At 39.3% G+C, this 22,864-nt stretch overlaps 1 protein-coding gene across 1 annotated transcript in view; it reads right to left on the bottom strand.

Annotated features, from left to right (window-relative positions):
* The window catches only part of bicdl1 (BICD family like cargo adaptor 1), a 50,182-nt gene extending 27,560 nt beyond the window's left edge, over nucleotides 1-22,622 (bottom strand). Inside the window, exons 1-2 of the mRNA XM_038281983.1 lie at nucleotides 21,817-22,622; nucleotides 17,648-17,863 (exon numbers count right to left, since the gene is read on the bottom strand). Coding sequence (XP_038137911.1) covers nucleotides 17,648-17,863; nucleotides 21,817-22,209 — 609 coding nt within the window. The 5' untranslated portion in view covers nucleotides 22,210-22,622. The remainder of the gene's footprint in view (nucleotides 1-17,647; nucleotides 17,864-21,816) is intronic.
* Nucleotides 22,623-22,864: the final 242 nt, after the last annotated feature.

The raw sequence follows: 22,864 nt of genomic DNA, 5'->3' as shown, positions 1-22,864 counted from the left end.
TTCCATTACACTTCAAATAAGAAAACACAATTGCATTGTCTTATTTCAAGAGCATGTTATCTAATTATCTTAATTTAAAGTAAAAATACTCATTCCATTGGCAAACTATCTTATTTACCTACTCAAATTAAGGATAAATACACTTAATTTAAGAAATTTTTACTTATTTCTACACCATTTTTCCAGTGAACAGGTCTCAAGAAAGCGCTACACTGGAAAAACTATCTAGAAATAAGTGAAAAGGTCTTAAATTTAGCGTATTTACCCTTAATTTGAGCAGGTAAATGAGGTAGTTTGCTAATGGAATGAGTATTTTTACTCTTAAAATAAGATATTTAGATAAAATGCACTTGAAATAAAAAAAATTATAATTGTGTTTTCTTATTTTAATTGTAAATTGTCTTGTTCTATTGGCAAAATTTCTCTTTAACCTCCTCAATCCAAGAACAAATGCATTTATTTTTAAGAAAAAATGACTTATCTAGATCTCGTTTTTTTTCCAGTGTAAATATGGACCCGGATCTGACTCTCAAAGCCGCATTTTTATACATTTATTCTTTTATTTTATTCCATTATTTTTTTGTAAATCTGCTATTTGTTCATGTGCTTTCTATTCCTCACTAGAACCTAATGTTTCGTAGGTTTTTGCTCTAACATTAAATTGGGTTAGTGAGTCTGATTCTAAAGACAGCAGCCGTGTGAGGACACCAACCAGAAACAACCAACCAGTCAAGTTCACTTTCTGTTCAGCTGTCTGCATAAACCTCAATAGTTTGGATGATTTTAAATAAAAATCCTTTTATGATAAGAAAAGATAAGAGCATATAAAAGTAGCAGGAGGGGCCCTCAGGGCGTGTCCCTGTACTCAGACTGAGTAGTAATCAGTTACAGTAACTTAGTGACAGCATGTTGCTGAGTAATGAGCCAAACAGAGAATAGAATGAAAGCATGAGCGGCGGTGCTGACCTTATCTGTTACCCTGCAGGTTTGCCCTGATCTGCCCAGCTCTAGGGCCGGGCAATTAATTGCACTTGCAATATAATCTCAATTTAGAAAAATGCAATTTTCAAATGGCAATCAACTTTTAATCACAACACATTTAACAAGAGTAAGACACTAAATTTCTCCCTTAGGCGGCGGTAATACGATGCAACAAGTGGGTGTGTTGTCACACAGAAGGGAAAGGAGTTGCTGCTAGCGCCTATGATTTATAGTAGAAGTAAGAACCTTTTCATGCAAATGTTACAGCAAAGTCCTGCAACACTGGATTCTGGACCAGCAGGCTTTCAAGATCATGGAAAAATGATTATGCTAGCGCAAAGGAACGTAGCAGTAATATCACAATATAGGTTGGAAACAATCGCAATTCTGAATCGTTCCACCACCCTACCTAGCTCACTGAATCTATGCATTCAATTAGGCGGCAACATCCCTGAGTTAAGGAGACTATCACCCCCCCCCAACCAGCTTTCAGCTAAATTAAAAATACAATTATGTTAAGTGTTTGCTTTAGCAGCAATCCTCCACCAAAAGCTCCTGTGAGGAGATGCTGTTATTGTAACTGGTGTGTGTGTGTGTGTGTGTGTGTGGCCATGTCTTTAATACCTGGTGGGGACAATTTCCGAGGAATATGCTACATTTTGGGGACTCATAGGTACTTGTGGGGACCAACAACTGGTCCCCATAAGGAAAGTTTCTCTTCTTGGGGTGGGGGTTAGGTTTAGGACTAAGGTGTGAATTGAGTTTAGGTTAGGTTTAGGGATAGGTATGTGTCGGTAATGGTTAGGGTTAGGGCCAGACATGTTCACAAGTCATTTTTTGCAAGTCTAAGTCAAGTCTCAAGTCTTGAGAGCTCAAGTCCAAGTCAAGTCTCAAGTCTTGAGAGCCTAAGTCCAAGTCAAGTCTCAAGTCTTTAGAGCCTAAGTCCAAGTCAAGTCTCAAGTCTTGAGAGCCTAAGTCCAAGTCAAGTCTCAAGTCTTGAGAGCTCAAGTCCAAGTCAAGTCTCAAGTCTTGAGAGCCTAAGTCCAAGTCAAGTCTCAAGTCTTGAGAGCCTAAGTCCAAGTCAAGTCTCAAGTCTTGAGAGCCTAAGTCCAAGTCAAGTCTCAAGTCTTGAGAGCTCAAGTCCAAGTCAAGTCTCAAGTCTTGAGAGTTCAAGTCCAAGTCAAGTCTCAAGTCTTGAGAGCTCAAGTCCAAGTCAAGTCTCAAGTCTTGAGAGCCTAAGTCCAAGTCAAGTCTCAAGTCTTTAGAGCCTAAGTCCAAGTCAAGTCTCAAGTCTTGAGAGCCTAAGTCCAAGTCAAGTCTCAAGCCTTGAGAGCTCAAGTCTAGGTCAAGTCTCAAGTCTTGAGAGCCTAAGTCCAAGTCAAGTCTCAAGTCTTGAGAGCCTAAGTCCAAGTCAAGTCTCAAGTCTTGAGAGCCTAAGTCCAAGTCAAGTCTCAAGTCTTGAGAGCTCAAGTCCAAGTCAAGTCTCAAGTCTTGAGAGTTCAAGTCCAAGTCAAGTCTCAAGTCTTGAGAGCTCAAGTCCAAGTCAAGTCTCAAGTCTTGAGAGCCTAAGTCCAAGTCAAGTGTCAAGTCTTGAGAGCCTAAGTCCAAGTCAAGTCTCAAGTCTTGAGAGCTCAAGTCCAAGTCAAGTCTCAAGTTTTGAGAGCTCAAGCCCAAGTCAAGTCTCAAGTCTTGAGAGCCTAAGTCCAAGTCAAGTCTCAAGCCTTGAGAGCCTAAGTCCAAGTCAAGTCTCAAGTCTTGAGAGCCTAAGTCCAAGTCAAGTCTCAAGTCTTGAGAGCTCAAGTCCAAGTCAAGTCTCAAGTCTTAAGAGCCTAAGTCCAAGTCAAGTCTCAAGTCTTAAGAGCCTAAGTCCAAGTCAAGTCTCAAGTCTTGAGAGCCTAAGTCCAAGTCAAGTCTCAAGTCTTGAGAGCCTAAGTCCAAGTCAAGTCTCAAGCCTTGAGAGCTCAAGTCCAGGTCAAGTCTCAGGTCTTGAGAGCCTAAGTCCAAGTCAAGTCTCAAGTCTTGAGAGCCTAAGTCCAAGTCAAGTCTCAAGTCTTGAGAAGGCCTGTAAATTAAATTAATAAATTCTAATCACTCGATTAATTAAAATAAGTGCAATAATTTGCATGCTTGCTTGTTTCTCCTTGTGTTTTCATCTCCGTCACTGAGTCGGTATAGCTTAAAGGTCACTATTATATCTATGGAATGATCATTATCTTGAACTGGTAAATGAAAAATAGAATTTAAAAAAGCACACACAAATTTTGCATCTTTATTTTTTTCTTTCAAAAACAACAATTTTCTTACAGTATTTTCCTGACATTTGTGGTTGCAACTTTTTCTAGTTTTAGGAGTAAATGTCTCCTCTTTTATTTTTAAGTGAAAATGAGGGCTGTGGAAAAAAAACAATCACAATCCTGCCTTTTATTAATACATATGAAGTTAGCAACTACAGCAGATAAAGAAAAACCCTAAATAAATACCATGACAATAACAATTCTTTCATAAAAGTAACATTGTGGCAATAACCTTTTGTAACTTAATGCCCTGGAACAGACAGAACGACTTGGCGGGCAGTATTTTAAATTCAATTCAGTTTATTTATTTAGTGCCAATTCACAACATATTTCTCCTCTACGACGGCCATGAAGTTTTTAAAGCTTGGCTTGTCGATCATGCATGCATGCGCACGGGTGCGCGGGCATATATGTCACGTAGCGTTGCAGTGGTAGAGACGGAGTTAAGCCTTCTTTTTTTTTTTTCCTTGTTTGGTAGCGGGTCTCAAGTTTAAACAAAACTTTAAAATAAATTTTCAGTCAAAATCCGGTCAGGTTACTTAATCTTAGTAATCATCTTAATTAAGTCCAGTCATTATCTTAGTCATCCATATTCATCTTAGCTAGTCCTCGTTCATTTCCTATCAGTAATCTCATTTGGACTATCATATTCGTCTTAAGCTCATCATCATTATTTACCAATCATCAGCTACTCTAGTCCTCATTCAGTTGCTATCCAGTTAAGTCTTGGAGCTAGTCATATTCAATCTGAGAGTAAGTCAGTAAGTTATTAGCTAGCCAGAATCTCAGTCAGAGCCTAAGTCCAAGTCAGTCCAGTTGAGAGTCAAGCAGTCAAGTTCAGCTTAAGCCAAGTCCAAGTCATCTCAAGTCTTGAAGCCGTATAATAATAATTCACAGTTATTAAAATAAGTGCAATTATGTTGCATGCTCTGCTTGTTTCTCCTTGGTTTTATTTTCCGTCTATAGTCGTTGTAAAGTAACTATACTGGAACATGATCATTAATCTTGAAACATGTAAAAAAATAGTTCAATTAGAAACAAGCAGCAAATTTTGAAGTCCTTTAATTATTCTTAATCAAACAAGCAATTTCATCAAGTATTTTCATCATTTAGGTTAGCAACTTTTCAAGTTTGGAGCCTAAGGCCAATCAAGTCTCATCTTTAACTTTTAAGTGAAAATAGGGTTGAAAAAAGAACAATCACAATCTCATTTCTTAACAATTAAGTCAATTAAGTCTACATAAGTTCAATCAGAACAACCTAATAATAGCAGACAATAACAAGTCTTGTTCATCAAAGTAAGCTATGTTGGCAATAACCATTGTAACTTAAGTCCCTGAGAGCCAAGTACCAAGAACATCTTAGAGCTAAGTCAATTTAATTCAATTTATTAATTCAATCATATTGCAATCATTAATCATTCCATCTAACGTCTAGAAGTTTTTAAACTTGGTTTCATCTTGAAAAATGCGCTGAATAATAGTACAGTCCGTGCGATTATAAAATAATGCAAGTAGTTCGCATGTTGCTGTTCCTTGTTTTTCATCTCCTCACTGCCGGTTAGCTTAAGGTATATTTCTTTATCCTTCTTTGCAGAATGGAATGAAAAATGAATAAGAAGAACACAAATATTAATCATTTTTTTTTCAAAAATAAAATATTTTCAAGTCAGATATCACGAGTTCTGTGCAACTTTTTCTGTTTAGCTTCAAATTCACTCTAAGTTCAAGTCTAAAGTCTTGTGGTTAAAGCACAAGTCCAATCCTACTTTTAGTAGCTCATAAGTCCAAGTAAGTCAGTCTAAGAAACCTAAATATACCATCAAGTTCAATCTTGAAAGCATAAGTCCAAGGTCAACCTTTCAAGCTTAGAGCCTAAGTCCAAGTCAATCAAGTCTGAGATCTTAAAGTCCAAGTTCAATTCAATTTTGGCCAATTACAACCAAGTTCCAATCGCGTCCAAGCTTTAGAGCTAAGTCCAGGTCAAGTCTCATGGCCTGTGTAGAGGCCAATCCAAGTCAAGTTCAGTCTTGAAGCAAGCTAAGGCCAAGTTAAGTCTCATGCGTTTTTATTTTTAAGTCAAGCTCATGTCTAAGTCTTAAGCAGCCGAGCAAAGTCAAAAGTCACAAGACTTAAGAAACCTAAGTTCCAAGTCAAATCAAGTCTTAGGTCTAAGTCTCAAGTCAAGTATCAAGTCTAAGCCTAAGTTCAAGTCAAAGTCTCAAGTCTTGAAGAAGCCATGTAATTAAATTAATTAGATCTAATCCAACTCAGTTAATTTGAAACCAATGCAAGTCAATCTATTATCTTGGTTTTCCTTTGTTTATGCATCTCGTCACTGAGTCGGTATGCTTAAAGTCACATTATTCTATGAATTCATATCTTGAAGGAAGAAGTCAATAAGAATTAAAAATGCAGGCATCCAAGTTTGGATCTTAATTTTTTTTTCAACTCAATCTTTAGCTATACAGTATTTTCCTGCAATCTTGTGGTTGAACTTTTTCTGTTTTAGGAGTAATGTCCCTTTCATTCTTTAAGTGAAAATGAGGGCTGTGAGAAAAAAAAAACCAATCCAATCAGCTTATTAACTAAGCAAGTAAGTTACAATTTGAGAGCAGTAAGAAATAAAGCCTAAATAATCCATGAATTAACAATTCTTTCATTAAATAACATTGTGGCTAATATCCTTATTAATAATCATTATTCAATGCCTCTTGTACTACATGAATCGATTCTGGCGGGCAGGTATTAATTCAAGTTCATTTTATTTATTTAGTGTCATTTTAAAATGTCTCACTAAAAGGACTTAAGATTTAACAATTTGCATTTTCATTCATGCATTGTCAAAACAACAATTTCGCGACTATATTTCACGTAGCGTTGCGTAGGACTTTTCAAGTTGTGGTAATGTCAGCCCTTTTTTTAATTTTTTTTTTTAGCGCTGTGATATAAAGTAAAGGCTTTAATGGCATCATCAAGTTAGTAAAAGCAAAAAAAAACACTTTAAAATAAATATTGTTCACAATCAATATTTCAAGAGTCTCAGTGGAATAAGTTTTAAATGCAATGTAATCAAGTCAAAGTTTGAGGTTCAAGTCAATTTTAAAGTCTAATCTTTTTATGAGTCAATTCACAATCAATTTCTCAAGTCTTGGCAGCAAGTTTTTAAGCAAGTCTCGTCTTGAGAGCTAAGCAAGTCAAGTCTAATTTGAGCTAAGTTCAAGTCAGAGTCAAGTCTTGAGCGCTAAGTCTAAGTCAAGTCTCAAGCTTGATGTTTTTTTTTTATTCCTCATTGTTCAAGTCATGGGAGCGCTAGTCAGATTGTAAAGTATCAAGCTTGAAAGCAAGTTCCAGTCAAGTCTAAGTCTTGAAGCCTAAGTCAGTCAAGTTTCAAAGAGTCTTGTCGAGTCTAAGTCAAGTTCAAAGTCAAGTTAAGGTCCAAGTCAAGTCTCAAGTCTTGAGAGCCTAAGTCCAAGTCAAGTCTCAAGTCTTGAGAGCTCAAGTCCAAGTCAAGTCTCAAGTCTTAAGAGCCTAAGTCCAAGTCAAGTCTCAAGTCTTGAGAGCCTAAGTCCAAGTCAAGTCTCAAGTCTTGAGAGCTCAAGTCCAAGTCAAGTCTCAAGTCTTAAGAGCCTAAGTCCAAGTCAAGTCTCAAGTCTTGAGAAGGCCTGTAAATTAAATTAATAAATTCTAATCACTCGATTAATTAAAATAAGTGCAATTATTTGCATGCTTGCTTGTTTCTCCTTGTGTTTTCATCTCCGTCACTGAGTCGGTATAGCTTAAAGGTCACTATTATATCTATGGAATGATCATTATCTTGAACTGGTAAATGAAAAATAGAATTTAAAAAAGCACACACAAATTTTGCATCTTTATTTTTTTCTTTCAAAAACAACAATTTTCTTACAGTATTTTCCTGACATTTGTGGTTGCAACTTTTTCTAGTTTTAGGAGTAAATGTCTCCTCTTTTATTTTTAAGTGAAAATGAGGGCTGTGGAAAAAAAACAATCACAATCCTGCCTTTTATTAATACATATGAAGTTAGCAACTACAGCAGATAAAGAAAAACCCTAAATAAATACCATGACAATAACAATTCTTTCATAAAAGTAACATTGTGGCAATAACCTTTTGTAACTTAATGCCCTGGAACAGACAGAACGACTTGGCGGGCAGTATTTTAAATTCAATTCAGTTTATTTATTTAGTGCCAATTCACAACATATTTCTCCTCTACGACGGCCATGAAGTTTTTAAAGCTTGGCTTGTCGATCATGCATGCATGCGCACGGGTGCGCGGGCATATATGTCACGTAGCGTTGCGTCAGTGACGTCAGAGCTACGTGACAGTTTGACAGCCCCTCTGCTGTTTTTTTTTTTTTTTACCTCTGCTGTGTGCGAGTAAGGCGAGCGGCGATCAGTCAAGTTAGTAAAACAAAAAACACTTTAAAAATAAAATATTGTTCACAAGTCAGAAATCACGAGTCTCAGTCGAGTCTGAAGTCCTTCAAATGCAAGTCTAAGTCAAGTCTCAAGTCATTAAATATGCGACTTAAGTGCGACTGGAGTACGAGTCACAAACTCGAGTCTCTGGTTAGGGGGCAAGGGTCATGGTTAGGCCATATAAATTAGTGGGAAATGAATGGAAGTCAATGGAAGGTCCCCACAAGGATATTGTGACACAACATGTGTGTGTGTTTGTGTGTGGTAGCCCTCAGAGTTAAGACATTTTGCTGGTCCTCACAAGATTTTTTGCTAATGGTTAGTTTTAGGGTAAGTTTTAAGGTTTAGCACAGAGGTCTTCAAGAGGGGGTCCGTGACCCCTAGGGGGTCCACGGAGGTATTGCATGGGGGTTGCAAAAGTTTTGGTTGATTAGACTTTTTTTTATTATCCTCCCCTGCAAGTTTTTCCACTATTTGAAATATATTTAAATACACAACACACTGTAGTAAACAGATAAACGGAGGCAGAAGATGTCTTTCAGTCATCAATGCTCACATTCAGCGACACACAGGAGCTCTTTCAAGCTGGGCACCGTTTCATTCACAACACCTGTCCCATCAATGAGGAATCCAAATCAGGAATACTTTAATAATCCCCTGGCAAAATTACCTTCATTACATGACACCATCTGTAATAGAGTGACTATAGGACCAGTTTAATATAACACAATTTCATACTAAATATAATTAGGGGGTCCCGACTCCATCTAGGCCAAGTTTGGGGGTCCTTGGCCTAGATAAACGTTGAAGACCCCTGGTTTAGCGCATAGAAAGGGTTGAAAATTACTGAAAATCAATGGAATTCAATGAGGGTCAACACATGGTCCTCACTACATGATGTAGCAGAACATCAGCGGATCAGGGGTTAAACATCCTCCTCCTGGAGTCTGGTCCACACGTAGCTGCTGGTGCCTGGCAGCGGATCGCTTCCTCTTCCAGGGGAACAGCAAACACACACACCCACGCCTCCACCCCCATACACCCACACACACCCTCACACACCTCTGCATGTCTTTTTCAGAGGAATCAAAGCTCCTCCATTTAGACCTCAGGGGCATTTTTCTCCCTCTAGCCCTGCTGCGTAGAAGTCTGGGTTAAAATAAAGCTGAAATAAGTCGTTTTTCTTTTTGTTTCTTTTTGCTGTTTATTCAGTGATTTCACAGACAGTCTGAGCAGCGCTCCTGCTGCAAGGTAACCAGCAAATGTCTTTGACATTAAACATGTTTGTCTCAATTAGCCTCGACAAGCAGTGGTGTAATCGAAGAATCGACAAGCGTGAACATTCACCAGGATACGACTAGCAGCTCTGCCTCAAAGCGTCACAACTGCACCTATATTATATATTATTCATATTTTACTGAAAGCTTTGAAAGTTTTTTTTATATCCATGAGCTACTCCATCCATCCTCCCATTTTCTGACCCGCTTTATCCCGAGTGGGGTCACAAGGGGTGCTGGTACCGATCTCCAGCTGTCTACAGGCGAGAGGTTGGGTCGCCAGTTAGAGCCACTCTACCATGATAATAAGAGTTAGTAAATAAAAGTTAGATTTGCTCTGTTTGACACGACTCTATGACAGATTCCTTCCCGTTAGCACTCAGAAACTTTTTATAGGCTGGATTAACTCACTGCAGCAGATAATCGTGGAAAGAAAACAATGTTAACAACCTTCCACTGCAGGCAGAGTAGCAGTTATTTGGCTTTATGTCTGTTAGTATTTCACATTTAGACTGTGGCTGCAATTAATGATTATTTTGCATATTAATCTGTCAATTAATTGATTTTTAGATTAATTGATTCATAATTGGATGGCCAAAGGTACTGTACGATGCAAACCAACATCAAAAAATTTCCAAAACAAATGATCATTTCAGGAAACAAATTTACATAAAAAAATAATAATAAAAATAAACAAAACACTTATAAATTCAAAACAAATAGCATTTTCAGAAAACATAAAAAACATTCAAAACACTTTTACAATTCCCAAAACTCCAAGGCTGAACCGGTCTGTCCCCCTAGTGTCGGGAGCGCGCATTGCAGCCAGAGAGGCAGATCTGACCATTTTCACGGCGCTTCTGATCATTTTTCGGTAAAAACAGCTCATATAATCATGTCAACCTGTCAAATCTTGTAACATTCAGTTTAATCGGTTGCTCTTTTTACAAATTTGTAAAATAAATACATTAACGAGGTCTTCTTACGCTGTTTTGGGTTGTTTTTTAAAACGCCGAGAGAATCGGAATTTCTCCAACTTTTGTCCCTTCAGCCTGACAGAAATAAACGTCAGTCACCAAACAGATTTCCAAGACGTAGTGTATTTTTAATTTTGCTGATATAAGAGGATGGAAACTGGCTGATAGCAGGGAACAGAAATTAAGACGTCCCGCGAAGATGAGAGGGTAGAATTTTTGGTTAATCCCCTTCTAATGTAAAACATAACAGATTACTGGATTAAGGACATTTCTAGTATAACACACCACACATATCAATTTTAGAGAAATTTGAAACAGTTGCTCTTTATTTCCCAAAGATATGGGAGGAGGAGAGGCGAGAATGGATGATTCAGTTGTCTGAAATAATCTGTTTCGCTCCATAACATGGGAAGAAATTCATGTACCTGCAGGTCTTTAACTGTGTTTATTCCTCTGACCATCAACAACAAATCCTGTGGATTTGACATATTTACTCCTCATTTGCCAAAATTTGCCAAAAAGACAATGAAATAATAATAATAAAACATTTTATTTAGCAGCGCCTTTCTTGACACCCAAGGTCACTTTACAAAAAAAAAATACAAAAGATAAATAAAAAGAAAGATGAAAATACAAAATACAGATACAGGAACATAAAAACAATCATGGATAGGGAAAAGAGCAGTATATTCACAGATAAGCGAGCTGGAACAGATGGGTTTTGAGTCTGGCTTTGAATAAGGGGAGAGAGTCAATACTGCGGAGGTCAGGAGGAAGTGAGTTCCAGAGCTGGGGAGCAGAGCGGCTGAAGGCTCTGCCCCCCATGGTGACAAGTCGAGCTGGGGGTACAGTGAGGTGGATGGAGGAGGAGGATCTAAGGGAGCGGGAGGAGGTGGCAATGTGAAGCAGGTCTGACAGATATGGAGGAGCAAGGTTATGCATGGCTTTGAAAGTAAAGAGAAGGATTTTAAATTGAATTCTGAATTGAACTGGGAGCCAATGGAGTTGGTGAAGAACAGGGGAAATATGATGGAAGGAGGGGGTTCTGGTGATGACACGAGCAGCAGAGTTCTGAAGAAGTTGAAGTTTATGGAGAGATTTATGAGGGAGGCCGAAAAGAAGAGAATTGCAATAATCAATAAGGGAGGTGATGAGGCTGTGGATAAGGACAGAGGCAGTATGAGTGGTGAGGGAGGAACGGAGACGGTTAATGTTGCCAAGGTGGAAGGATGCAGACCTGGTAATTTTATTTATGTGAGACTGAAAGGAGAGGGAGGAGTCGAGGATGACACCCAGACTCTTGACCTGAGGGGAGGGGGAGACTAAGGAGTTGTCAATGGGTAGTGAGAAACTTTTGATTTTAGATAGGGTGGATTTAGTGGCAACGAGGAGGAGTTCTGTTTTATCACTGTTTAGTTTAAGGAAGTTTGAGGTGAACCAGTCTTTAATTTCAAGTAGGCAGTTAGTAAGGGGCAAGGGGGGGAGTGAGGAAGTGGGTTTACTGGATAAATAAAGCTGGGGGTCATCCACATAACAGTGAAAATGAATGTTGAATTTCCGAAAAATACTGCTAAGGGGAAGAAGGTAGGTGATGAAGAGGAGGGGGCCAAGAACTGAGCCTTGAGGAACACCAGAAGTGACAGGGGAAGGGTGCGATGTGAAAGATCTGAGCTGAATAAACTGAGTGCAGTCGGAGAGATATGAGCCTCACTGGCTGCAATGCGTGTTCCCGACGCGGGGGGAACAGACCGGTTCAGCCTCGGAGTTAGTTCCCACCCTTTCCGGTTGAATTCCTCAAATTATAATTTGTTTTGGGAATTGTAAAAGTGTTTCGAATTTGTTTTCTTAAAATGCTATTTGTTTTGAATTTTTTAAAAGTGTTTTGTTTATTTTTATTTTTTGATGTAAATTTGTTTCCTGAAATGATCATTTGTTTTGGAACTTGTAAAAGTGTTTTAGATTTTGTAATGTTGGTTTGCACCTCCCGGCCACCGTACAAAGGTTCCTTAAAAAAGATTTTTAACTAAATTAAACCAGGTGGAAATGAAAACTTTCCCCCTTGAGGAGATCTGGGCTTTTTAAAAAAATCTTAAATGCAAAATGTTTATATATTTTTTTTTACAATTTTGGTATAATCACTGCTCTAAGTGGGTTCCTCTGTCAGCTAAAGGCGTGTTTTAGAGTCTCTATACTCCAGTTAATGATTAATTGACTAAATTAGTTGATGATTATTTCAATAATCAATTAATAAAATTAGCGAATAATCTAATTATTAATCATTTCAGCCCTATTTAAGACCCACCCTTTATCTCATTTTCTTTATCTTTTATATTATCATATATATTTATCATACGTCTTTCCTGTTGGATTTATATGTGACTGGGTGCTGATCCTAACTGTTGGATCAGAGTCGTCCTCAGCCTCAGCTCTGCTTGCAGGACTCCAACTTATTTAGCTCAGTCCATCCCCCAAACTCTGATCAGTCTTCCCACAGCATCCCACAGCATGATGCTGCCTCCACCATGCTTCACCATGTGCGTGCTAGTTTACAGCCACACATTAAGATTTGCGAACAGACCAGAACTCCTTTCTGTAGGCCTATCAAAGCGTCATCCCAGATATTACTTATACACACAAAAAACGATCTAGAAATAAGTAAAAATTTCTCAAATTGAGTGAATTTACCCTTAATTTGAGTAGGTAAATGACATGATTTGCCAATTGAATGAGTATTTTTACTCTTAAAATGAGATATTTAGATAAAATGCGCTTGAAATAAGACAATGTAATTGTGTTTTCTTATTTTAAATGTAAATTGTCTTGTTTCATTGGCAAAATGTGTCTTTTACCTGCTAAATTCAAGAACAAATGCACTTATTTTAAGAAATAATGACTTATCTAGATTAAGATTTTTTCCAGTGTTATGATAGATTTCTCTTTGCTGCTCACGTATTAAAGAGAGAGCCATAAAATCTAAAGTTTTAACAAAGCAAAGAGAACCCAGAGCCAAAGTCACAGAAATCTGCTGCTTGGAAACGTTCAGGTTCCTCATTAAGCTTTAGGGAACATTTAGGTGGAACAAACTAGAGCTTTTTATCATCATTTCTCAACAATATTGTTTGCATCTCTGACCAGTGAAGTGATTACCTGGAACCATGTAAAGAAGGATGTTTACAGCGCACATGCAGAGGAAAATTAGTCCAAATCCAACGGCCTGCAGCTTTCAACCAGCCACAAACTCAAAGACTGGGTGTCGTTTTTCCAACAGGTGCATTCAGGTACTACCTGAACTCAAACAGATCCATTTAAACATCCGCATTACTTTGTATAATCACATCCATGGTCTATTTATCCATTATTATTTAAACAGATCCCAGGTTGGCGGGCCTCTTTCTGCTGTTCTATTATTTTCTGTTATTAAACGTTTTGAAACTTCCGATTGTCTGACTCGCCTTGAATACTCGCTCCATCTGTGCCGTTAATGATGGCACGTTAAGACGATGGACCGATCCTCCCTCTGAGAAATGTTTAAAGTTTGTGTTGTAGCCATTTTTTGTGATATAATTTTAGTTGTTTATTATTGTAAAGCGATTACTCCTGTTATGCTGATATAGTTTTTGTGTTACAGAAGGGTAAATATTTGACCAGTGACTGATGATAAACAACAGTAAATCAGATCAGGAGCCGCTGGACCTCGACCTTTTGACCTACACTGCATTTTAGTTTAACTTTTCAGAAAAGTCTAGAGATAAACGTCTTTTTTATTATTAAAAAGCAAAAAGACAACTTTGGTTGCCAGACTTTGGCGTGTTACCTGAACATGCTGAGAAGAAACAACTCTGAGGTCGAAAAGCTTGAGTTAGTCCTGCGGCACTCGCAGTTTGAGACGTAGTTAAATATCCTAACGCTGCTGCAACTTCTACAGATTTGTGTTCCTGACCTGCCTGCTGTGTTCCTTCGTCTTCATGATCTCTGAGGATCTCTAATAAACCTCCCGGATGCTCGCTTCCCCCAGCAAAGCCGACCTCTGCTCTCCGGCCTGGACCCACAGAGAATGGTTTTATCGAAGGAAGAAAGCCCTTTAACACAGCTGCTCAAAAGCAATAAGCAAAAGACGTCTTCGGAACCGGCCGGTCTGCATCTGGACAGAAAAACTCTAGGGAAAAGCCCCCTAGTGGAGGATTTTATACAGGCCTCCAATTAAAAAAACAACTGGTGAGCTCCAATGGAGGATTTTACACGGTGCCATCGCCACAAACTGGTTTTTATCGGTTATTAATGGGGGTGTTTTAAACGAGCGTCCTTTCTGTGGTCTGTCTGAAAATGTGTCCACGGTTTTACAGAATGCACAAGACTAAAGACAAATTTTTTTGTATTTTTTTATCAGTTTTTTGTCTTTTTGGGATGTTTTTTTTTTTTACAAACGCTCTTTTTATAGGAGGAGTTTTCCAGAATAGGAAAAATAAGCCGAAGGCCCGACTTTAAAGGCATACTATGCAACATTTTTCAGTTAATTAATGTGTTCCATAACGTTTTGGATGATTAAATGAGTCATTTCAGGTTGAACAAAGGTATTCTCGGCCGCCCTGGTGGTCTGTGGGGGAAATACCGCACTTGCAATTGCAGGAGCCCTCGGCCCGCACCCACAGGCTCAGAAGTCTCGCGAGAGTCGGTCTTGCTTTACGGCGAGAACTGCTACACGCCCCCAGTTAAAAGCATGCTCGTCGCTAGCGCAGTGGCGATCTTTGTGCAGTTATCATGGCGGAACCAGCGTGAAAACAGCGAAAGCCCATGTCGGAGCAGGCAAGAAAGAGGAAAAGGGCTCCGGACAGAGAGAGGAGTCGTACACGGGTGAACATCGGGCAAGCTTTTTCCGAATGGCGAGAGCTAAAATAAAAAGAAGGCTGCAAGGCTGACGCGGACCTCGCGTTTCTGCTGATGCGATTGTAAGTAACATTGGAATGGTTTCTCTCTCTCTGTGTGCATGTTCATACTTTCACTGTGTTAGTCATTCGTTGCGTTCGCCTGTCTGCTAAGCTCAAAACAACCGCGCCTGGCTTGACGGAGAAACCAGGAGAACAGCTGAGCATATTTACGACAGTGCACTTTTATTTTCGGCCTCTGGGGGGAGCCTCGCTGGAAAATCAACACCGGTTGCATAGTGTACCTTTAAAACATTTTAATTAGTGAAGCAAAGATGGCCGTTTACCTGTCTCGCAGAGACAGACTGAAGGAGGGAGCTCACTTTGATGCCGTGGCTCTGTGAAGTGCAACATTAAAGCCAGAATAAGGCTGAGTTTCACCTCCTCAGAGCCACACAAAACATGGAGGATTTGATCCAACTGGGGGGTTTAAACATTTTATATAATGCGTCAGAAGAAGTAGAACTGCAGTTCAACAAGCTCCTCATTTAATCATTTTTAGCTCACACTTGTTTTTACCTTAATAGTGATTTTAACTGATTTTACATCAATTATTGATTCTATTGTTTGAATTTTGTAAATGAAGTGTTGCTAAAATCCAACCTCCTGAAGCCAGAAACAGAACAGCTGCATCTAAGCCGAGAACTGAATCTTTCTGATTTATATTTGCTACATTTTTTAAAACCTATAAACAAACTTTGCTGAACTTTTAAAATGAAACTCATCTCGTTCTGTCGCATAAAATCTCAGCTAATGAAAAAATACGACAATATTCAGGTTTTATAATAACTTCCTCGAGGATGAGAGCCACTATATAATTTAGACATAATCTATATAATAACAGCTGTGAAGCGTTCTTAAATAATGTTCATACATGTCATTTTGGAAGTTATTATCTTAATTAGTGACCTTCCTGACTGGAGGAAGTCTTCCCTTCCTGGATTCAGTGGAGCAGACTGAGAAGTTGCACTGATCTTCTTAGAGCGGATTAAATAAGAGCGGCTCCATCAATCCTCCCTCCTCGCAGCCAGACTCAGCTTACCCTGCAGTCTGTCAAGCATTTCCACTGATGATATACCTCCAGCTTCTAGCCAACATTTCTAGCTCTGCTCAGGCCCCGCTCCTATTCATCTGTCCACTCATCCATCTCAAAACCTCTTCATTTCGTCTCAGCTGGTCATACATAACTGCAATCAAATCAGCTGTCGATAAACACAGGGCTGTTGCATAAGTGTACAGCTCAATCCCCGTGAATTATTCAAGGTGAGACCCGGAGGCCCCGCTTCTCTGTTTAGGAGGCGGCATAATTCAACTGATGTGAGAGAGATAAGCTGAACAGGTAGATGAAACTGGCTCAGAGTCAGCAGCCTATGTCACTGCAGCCCAGCAGCAAGGACGTCCACAGACTGACCCCTATGTCAGGGAGGAATTTACCATTTAGCAATACTAGGCAGTTGCCTGGGGTCCCAAGTTCTTGGGGGCCCCATAAAACTCTGTTTACATGTATGGTTCATACAAATATTGCTTATTTATGCACATTAATTATGTTTTTAATTAAAATCCTTTGGCTAAAATGCCATCAGAACGCTGATAATACAAAGTGTGTCTCAGCCCCGCCCCATTCAGTGTCCACCATATTGGATCAGTCCATTTGCTGCACATATTCAGAAAGGTCCAAACAGACAGCAGCAAACCATTTGAAAACAAACCATGCAAAGAGCAGTGTTGCCAACTTAGCGCTTTAGTCGCTATATTTAGCCACTTTTCAGACCCCTCTAGCACTTTGATTTAAAAAAGCGGCTAGCGCCACATTGGAAAGATTATCTAGAAATAAGTAAACATTCCTTAAATTAAGAGTATTTCCCATTAATTTGAGTAGGTAAATGAAATTGCCAATGGAATGAGTGTTTTTACTATTAAAATAAGATATTTAAACCATGTGCACTTGAAATAAGACAATGCAATTGTGTTTTTTTTAAGTGTAAATTGCTTGTTCCACTGGCAAAATGTCTCTTTTACCTCCTCAATCCAAGAACAAATGCACTTATTTTAAGAAAAAATGATTTATCTAGATTTCGATTTTTTCCAGTGCAAATCTAGAGACTTTTTTCTGCTACTGGAGACTTTGGAGACAACATCTAAAAGCAGCGAACTCTGCTCTCCAGAGCAAGTGGATTGGTAACCCCGCCTCCTGCTCTCCTCTATCTTGTCTGCTGTCATGATTCATGCAGCTATTATTTCATCCAAATGAAAAATGGAGAACAGATAAGCACATCATGGCTTGTCTACAGTGAAAAGAAGGACTGGGTTATTTACTTTGGCCTTTTTGGAAACACAGGAAGGAGCAATCAGCTAAGTGAGCTTAGTGCTTGGAAAAAATCTTTCATTCCTTTAGAGACAGCATGAAAAGTCAGCTGAGTACAAAACATAGAGAGGAAAACAAGAAGAAAAGGGACAAGAAGAGAGGGACACAACCTAGAACAGATAATGGATGTCTGTTCTATTAACATTTCTCTATCTGTAGAATGGGGCTGTTTGATGTGTTGTGTTCTCATTTCAGAGGGCCCCCTGCCTGTCTTTGCCTAGGGCCCAAAATTTCCTACATCCACCCCTGCACATGTTTTTGTAAGGCCATTTATGGAAGCATTACAACACAAAGCCCAAGCTAATTAAATCTTGCTTGCAGGTTTGCCCAGGTGGCCTAAAGCCGTACCTCAGAAACTCAGCACGCACACCGACACACTCCTCCTCACCCTACTGAGTTGCTCCAGCAGTCTGTGGTTCTGCTCGGAGAGTTCGCCGATGGTCTTGGTCTTGTCCCGGTCCGCCTCTCTCAGCTGGACCTGGTGGCGCTCCAGCTCGCCCTGCAGATGCTGGACGTCCGTCTCCAGCTCGGCCACACGGCCCTCCCATTCGCCCTCTCGGCTTTCGAAGCGCCGTCGTAACTCGTGCTTCTCCTGCTCCAAGTGCTAAGGGTAAAGGAGGGGCAGGTCAAAGGTTACAGACGCAGAAAGGATGGTGCTTCAGTCACAACCTCATATTTCATAAAAAAAATATATATTTTCCCAAGACAGTTATGAATGCTTAAAAAGTGCTGGAAAAGTTCTGGAAACAGAAGCTAAGCTGGATGAGGTCCTTTTACTGAATATTTCCAAATGGGAGGAATTATTTTCCTTATAGGGAATCTTTGTGGAACCAGAGGTTCATTCCTTCACTCATGTTTACTTAAGTCCTTTTTAGAGCAGAAACTTACGGATGAGGATTAGGGCCACTGAAAAAAAAAAAAAAGTTAACTGATTTTTACATTTTATTTTAGTTTAACATGGGAAAAAAGTCAGAATTCTGACTTTAATCTCAGAATTCTGACTTTTTTCTCAGAATTCTGACTGAATTCTGACGTTAAAAAAAGTCAGAATTCTGAGAAAAAAAAGTCAGAATTCTGACTTTTTCCCATGTTAAACTAAAATAAAATGTAAAAATCAGTTAACTTTTTTTTTTTTTCAGTGGCCCTAATCCTCTTCCGTAGAAACTACCTCTATGTCTGGGTGAACTTCAGCAGACTTTTTACTTTCACTGAAATTGTTTCTTGTGAGAATACGGCTATTCTGGAGTAAAACGTCTTGTTGCTCTCATGAGTAAACTGAGCTATTCAGAAATCCAGATGCGTCTTTTAACAAAGTACAAATACTTTGCTACTTTACTTAAGTAGAATTTTGACAATCCATACTTCATTGGAGTAATTATTTATTTAGACATGTTTTTACTTCAACTCCTTACATTTTTTTTGCAATTATTTCTACTTTCTACTTATATTTTAAAAACTTGTTAATTTTGTTTAATTTAAGCACATTTTCATTATGGCCTGTTGGTATTTAAAAAAAAATTAAAAAACATCAAAATAATTTCTTTCATCCAGACAGTTAATTTATTTGTGGTTGGACTCGGTGCTGCCCCAACTTGTTGTTCACCAAACACCAAAATAAAGTTTTTTTTAACCCCTTGAACCCGACGGACCCACCGGTGGGTCCAGCTGCTACATGACCTCGTAGTTTTACCAAACCCCCAGTATTGATGTAAAAAACATATTTGGCACAGTTTGGTGACATTTATGGATAAATGTGCCAAAATGGCCCCTCCGCCTAAGAAATTTCTCACTAATATCATTCTAAAATAAATATGATTCATCTGATTGAGTCCAAATTTGGTATATTTTTACACAACATTTAGATTTGAAAGTCTGTACTACTTTTTTGTGCTATAAATAATATTTTGGTAGTGTTTTGCAATGTTTATTTCAAAGAAAATTTTGGCAAGGTTAAAAAAATGCAAAATATTTTGTATTTTGTCCCTAATATTTCAGGCAGGGTCAAAGCTACAATGGTGCTGACACCAGAAAACCATTCTATGACATCTTACCTTTACAAACGTACCAAAAGGTTCTTCTTAAATCTAATAGCTTTGAGGCTATAAGTTATTTACTTTTGTGTGTTTTTGTCAGGCAGAAATTTATTTATACCCCCTTAGGGTGTAAGAGGTTAAAATGACTGAAAGTTAAATATAACACTGTTACCATTAGTTATAAAACTAAGAAAATAAAGTCTAAGGAAGTTATCATCAAAATGTTCCTTTAATGGGATAGAGCAGGAATATGGAAGAGGATTAAGGCCAGTGAAAAAAAAAAAGTTAACTGATTTTTAATTTTATTTCAGTTTAGTATGGGAAAAAAGTCAGAATTCTGACTTTTTTATTGTCAGAATTTAGTCAGAATTCTGAGAAAAAAGTCAGAATTCTGACTTTTTTCCCATGTTAAACTGAAATAAAATTTAGAAATCAGTTAACTTTTTTTTTTCAGTGGCCCTAATCCTCTTCCGTACAGGAAAGCTTCTGTCCTTAACATTTTTTCCTGCATTACTTTTACTTTTATACTTTAAGTCATTTTAAAAATGGTACTTTTACACTTTTACTGGAGTAAAAAGCCGAAGTTGATCCTCTAACTTCTACAAAAGTGTTTTTAAACAGCAGGATTTATACTGGAGGAATAAACATTAATGCTTTTCACACCTCTGCAGAAATCAGTTCATATAAAGTACACATTAAATACTACATCTGGACATAAGTTGAAAGTATTCATTTGTAAAAATCTACCTTCTGCCCAAAATTGTAATTTTGAAATCATGTTATTTAAATGTTAAAACAAATAAATAAAATGTAAATCCCGTTGTTGTCCCAAAATGGGGAAATTTACTCTCTGCATTAACCCATCCCCTTGTGCGGCGCCCGCGGAGCATTGTGGGGTTAAGGGTCTTGCTCAGGCACCCAGAGTGGAGGCTGTGGGGATCGAACCGGGTACTTGCAACCTTCTCAGAGCACCAGCGTACTGCTCTCACCACTTTGTATTAGTATTTTTTATTGTATTTATTCACTTGAAATACTGAAATTTGTAAATAACTGTTGGATTTTATTTGATTTAATGTTAAAACATTAAATCAAATAAAACGCTTTGTACCTAAATAGCCCTTTTTGCTCTTACTTATGATTACTATGTTTTACTTTAACTCTGGTACAAAGAATAGTTAAAGTAGATCTACATCTTTTGAGTAAAGTATCTAGAAATGCAACCCACATCTGATTTTAAAGATTAAAGATTAAATTATATCATGCTAAAATTTTTTATCATCCGATACATTTTGCATCAGACACTTTTTCACTGCAAGAACCAAGGAACTGCTTATAGATAACGCAATTATTTTCAGTCTAACAACTGAAATCTGATTTATACTTCTTGAATTTTTTACAACCTGTTTACTTACAATGACTGTCTTAAATGTTATTGTACATAGTTTATTCTTATTTTTTTACAAATACCTTAAAAAGTTTATTTATTAAATACAATCAGTCAACGTGTGATTTAATCTCTGAACATCACCTTTAAACACCATTGTCAGAGTGACACATGGTGGTGGCAGCATGGTGCTGAGGGGATGTCCACATCCATAATCTGCCATTTTGTTCTACTTAGTGTATCAAATAAAGGCCCGATGACAGAGTTATAAGTTCAAGGAGTTAATTCCAGAAGAGAGAGTTCAGATTTATTTTGAATTCTTTCTGCCTCAGTGGTTTCAAAAAAAGGTTGAGCAGCTCAGCCCCATCACAGCCTGATTAGCAGTTGTTATCACGGTTCAACAACATGGAATCTGAACTATTTTGTCCTTTTGGCCAACAGCCGTCATGAAAGGAGGGACGTGAAGAGGAGCAACAGCTTATTCCTCTGAGCTCATGGGGAGGGATGAATATGGATCAAAGGGCTGAACAGATGCCGGGCAGATACTGCAGGGCCAGGGCATAAACAGGATTAACCTTTCTGGGTGTTTTCCTCCGCTTAGCTCATGTCAAGCATTTAGAAACAAGATGATCTAAAGCCCCCACCCCCTGCATTTGACTGTTTTCTCAGCTTCTTTGTAAATTTTTATACAATTCAGTTTATTTCTATAGCTTCAATTCACAACATGTCATCTTTAGGCACTTTATAGTTCACCAGATCATCCAGTCAGATTGATTCAAAGTTTTCTATTGAAGGAAAACCAGTTGATTGCATCGACTCATTGACTCTTCAGCAATCCCTCACACTAAGCATGCTTGTAGCGACAGTGGAGAGGAAAAACTTCCTTTTAACTGGAAGAAACCTCCAGCAGAACCAGGCTCAGTGTGAGCGGCCATCTGCTGAGGCCCACTGGGGTTCAAGGAGACAGAAGCAGAGACACAAAAAGCAACAGGGCTGCTTTTTATAGTTGATCTACAATTGATCCAGATGATGCACAACTTTTTACAGCCAAAAACAAATCAGTTTAAAAATACCATAGGTTAGTTTTCCAGACTGTAAAGCTGTGATATTCTAATGAAACTTGAATGATTTCTTGTTTACCTCCAACTTCTCACAGAGATCTTTGTGCATTTTCTCATATTGCTTGGTCAGGTCCTGGTTTCTCTCCAGCAGCGCTTTACCCAGTTTAGCTGCTAAAACCAAGTCCTTCTCCTTCTGTCGGAAGAGCAGCAGCATGTCTGCGTGTTGCCCCGATGCAGGCGCCTCCAGCTCCGCCAGCTGCTCCTCGCCTCCCCGCTCCCCGCTGATCAAGGCCAGTTCCTCCTCCAAGGCCGTGCCGAGGCCTCCGGAGCCGGCTGGCGGCGGCTGGTGGCCCTGAAAGCCGCCGGGCTGCTGGGCGCCGGGGCCCGCGCGCGGCTCCATGCAGTCGCTGTCCAGCTCTAGTGGTGCTGAAAGCACGGCAGGCGTCTGCAGGTCCAGGCAGAAAGCGGACATCGCCGCCCGGCGGAGAGGTCAACAGATGGGAGCCGACCTCACTCTGGAAGAGCCCAGCCTGTTCCGTTTGGCCCAGGCTGACCAGACCGGACGCTAATCACCAATTTGTTCATCGTTTCCACTCAGTTCGATGCGGTATAGACTTTAGTTAGTAGACTTCCCAGTTTCCCCAAAGCGTCCGTGTCTCCTGGTTAAGCTCCCAGCAGCTGTGATGAAACACCGCCCCCCCCGCTGCAGGTCACTCACTGTCCGGTTATGGATGAACAGACGATGGACGGCGCAGACGGTGAGGGTCCCCTTCGCCTCGGGGTCCAGGATCCCCCATAATGCTGAACCTGGCAGAGCAGCACGACAAGCGCGACCCCGATGCCTCTCAATCCTTTCCTGTCCTGGCTGCGCGTCCCCGTCGCTGCGGTGACGGCAGCTGAAACCTGTTACAAACCGGCTGCTCATTGGCTGGAAATGATAGCGCCATATTTTGGTGCTCCTCACACACCTCTATGACATCCAATGACCGGGCACGTGACGAGCCAGAGGCTGCTGATAAAGTGATGCACCAAAAAACTGTAACTGTAGCATCAAATCACGTCTGATAAAGAAGGCTGGTCTAAATAATACTTCAAATAAACAGTTACAATCAGGAATTTGGGGCCCC

This window comes from Cyprinodon tularosa, unplaced genomic scaffold (genome assembly GCF_016077235.1).
Source record: "Cyprinodon tularosa strain WSP-4 unplaced genomic scaffold, ASM1607723v1 ctg178, whole genome shotgun sequence".
Lineage (NCBI taxonomy): Eukaryota > Metazoa > Chordata > Actinopteri > Cyprinodontiformes > Cyprinodontidae > Cyprinodon > Cyprinodon tularosa.
The sequence above is the reverse complement of the archived record's forward strand: the minus strand, read 5'-3'. Positions and strand labels throughout refer to the sequence as shown.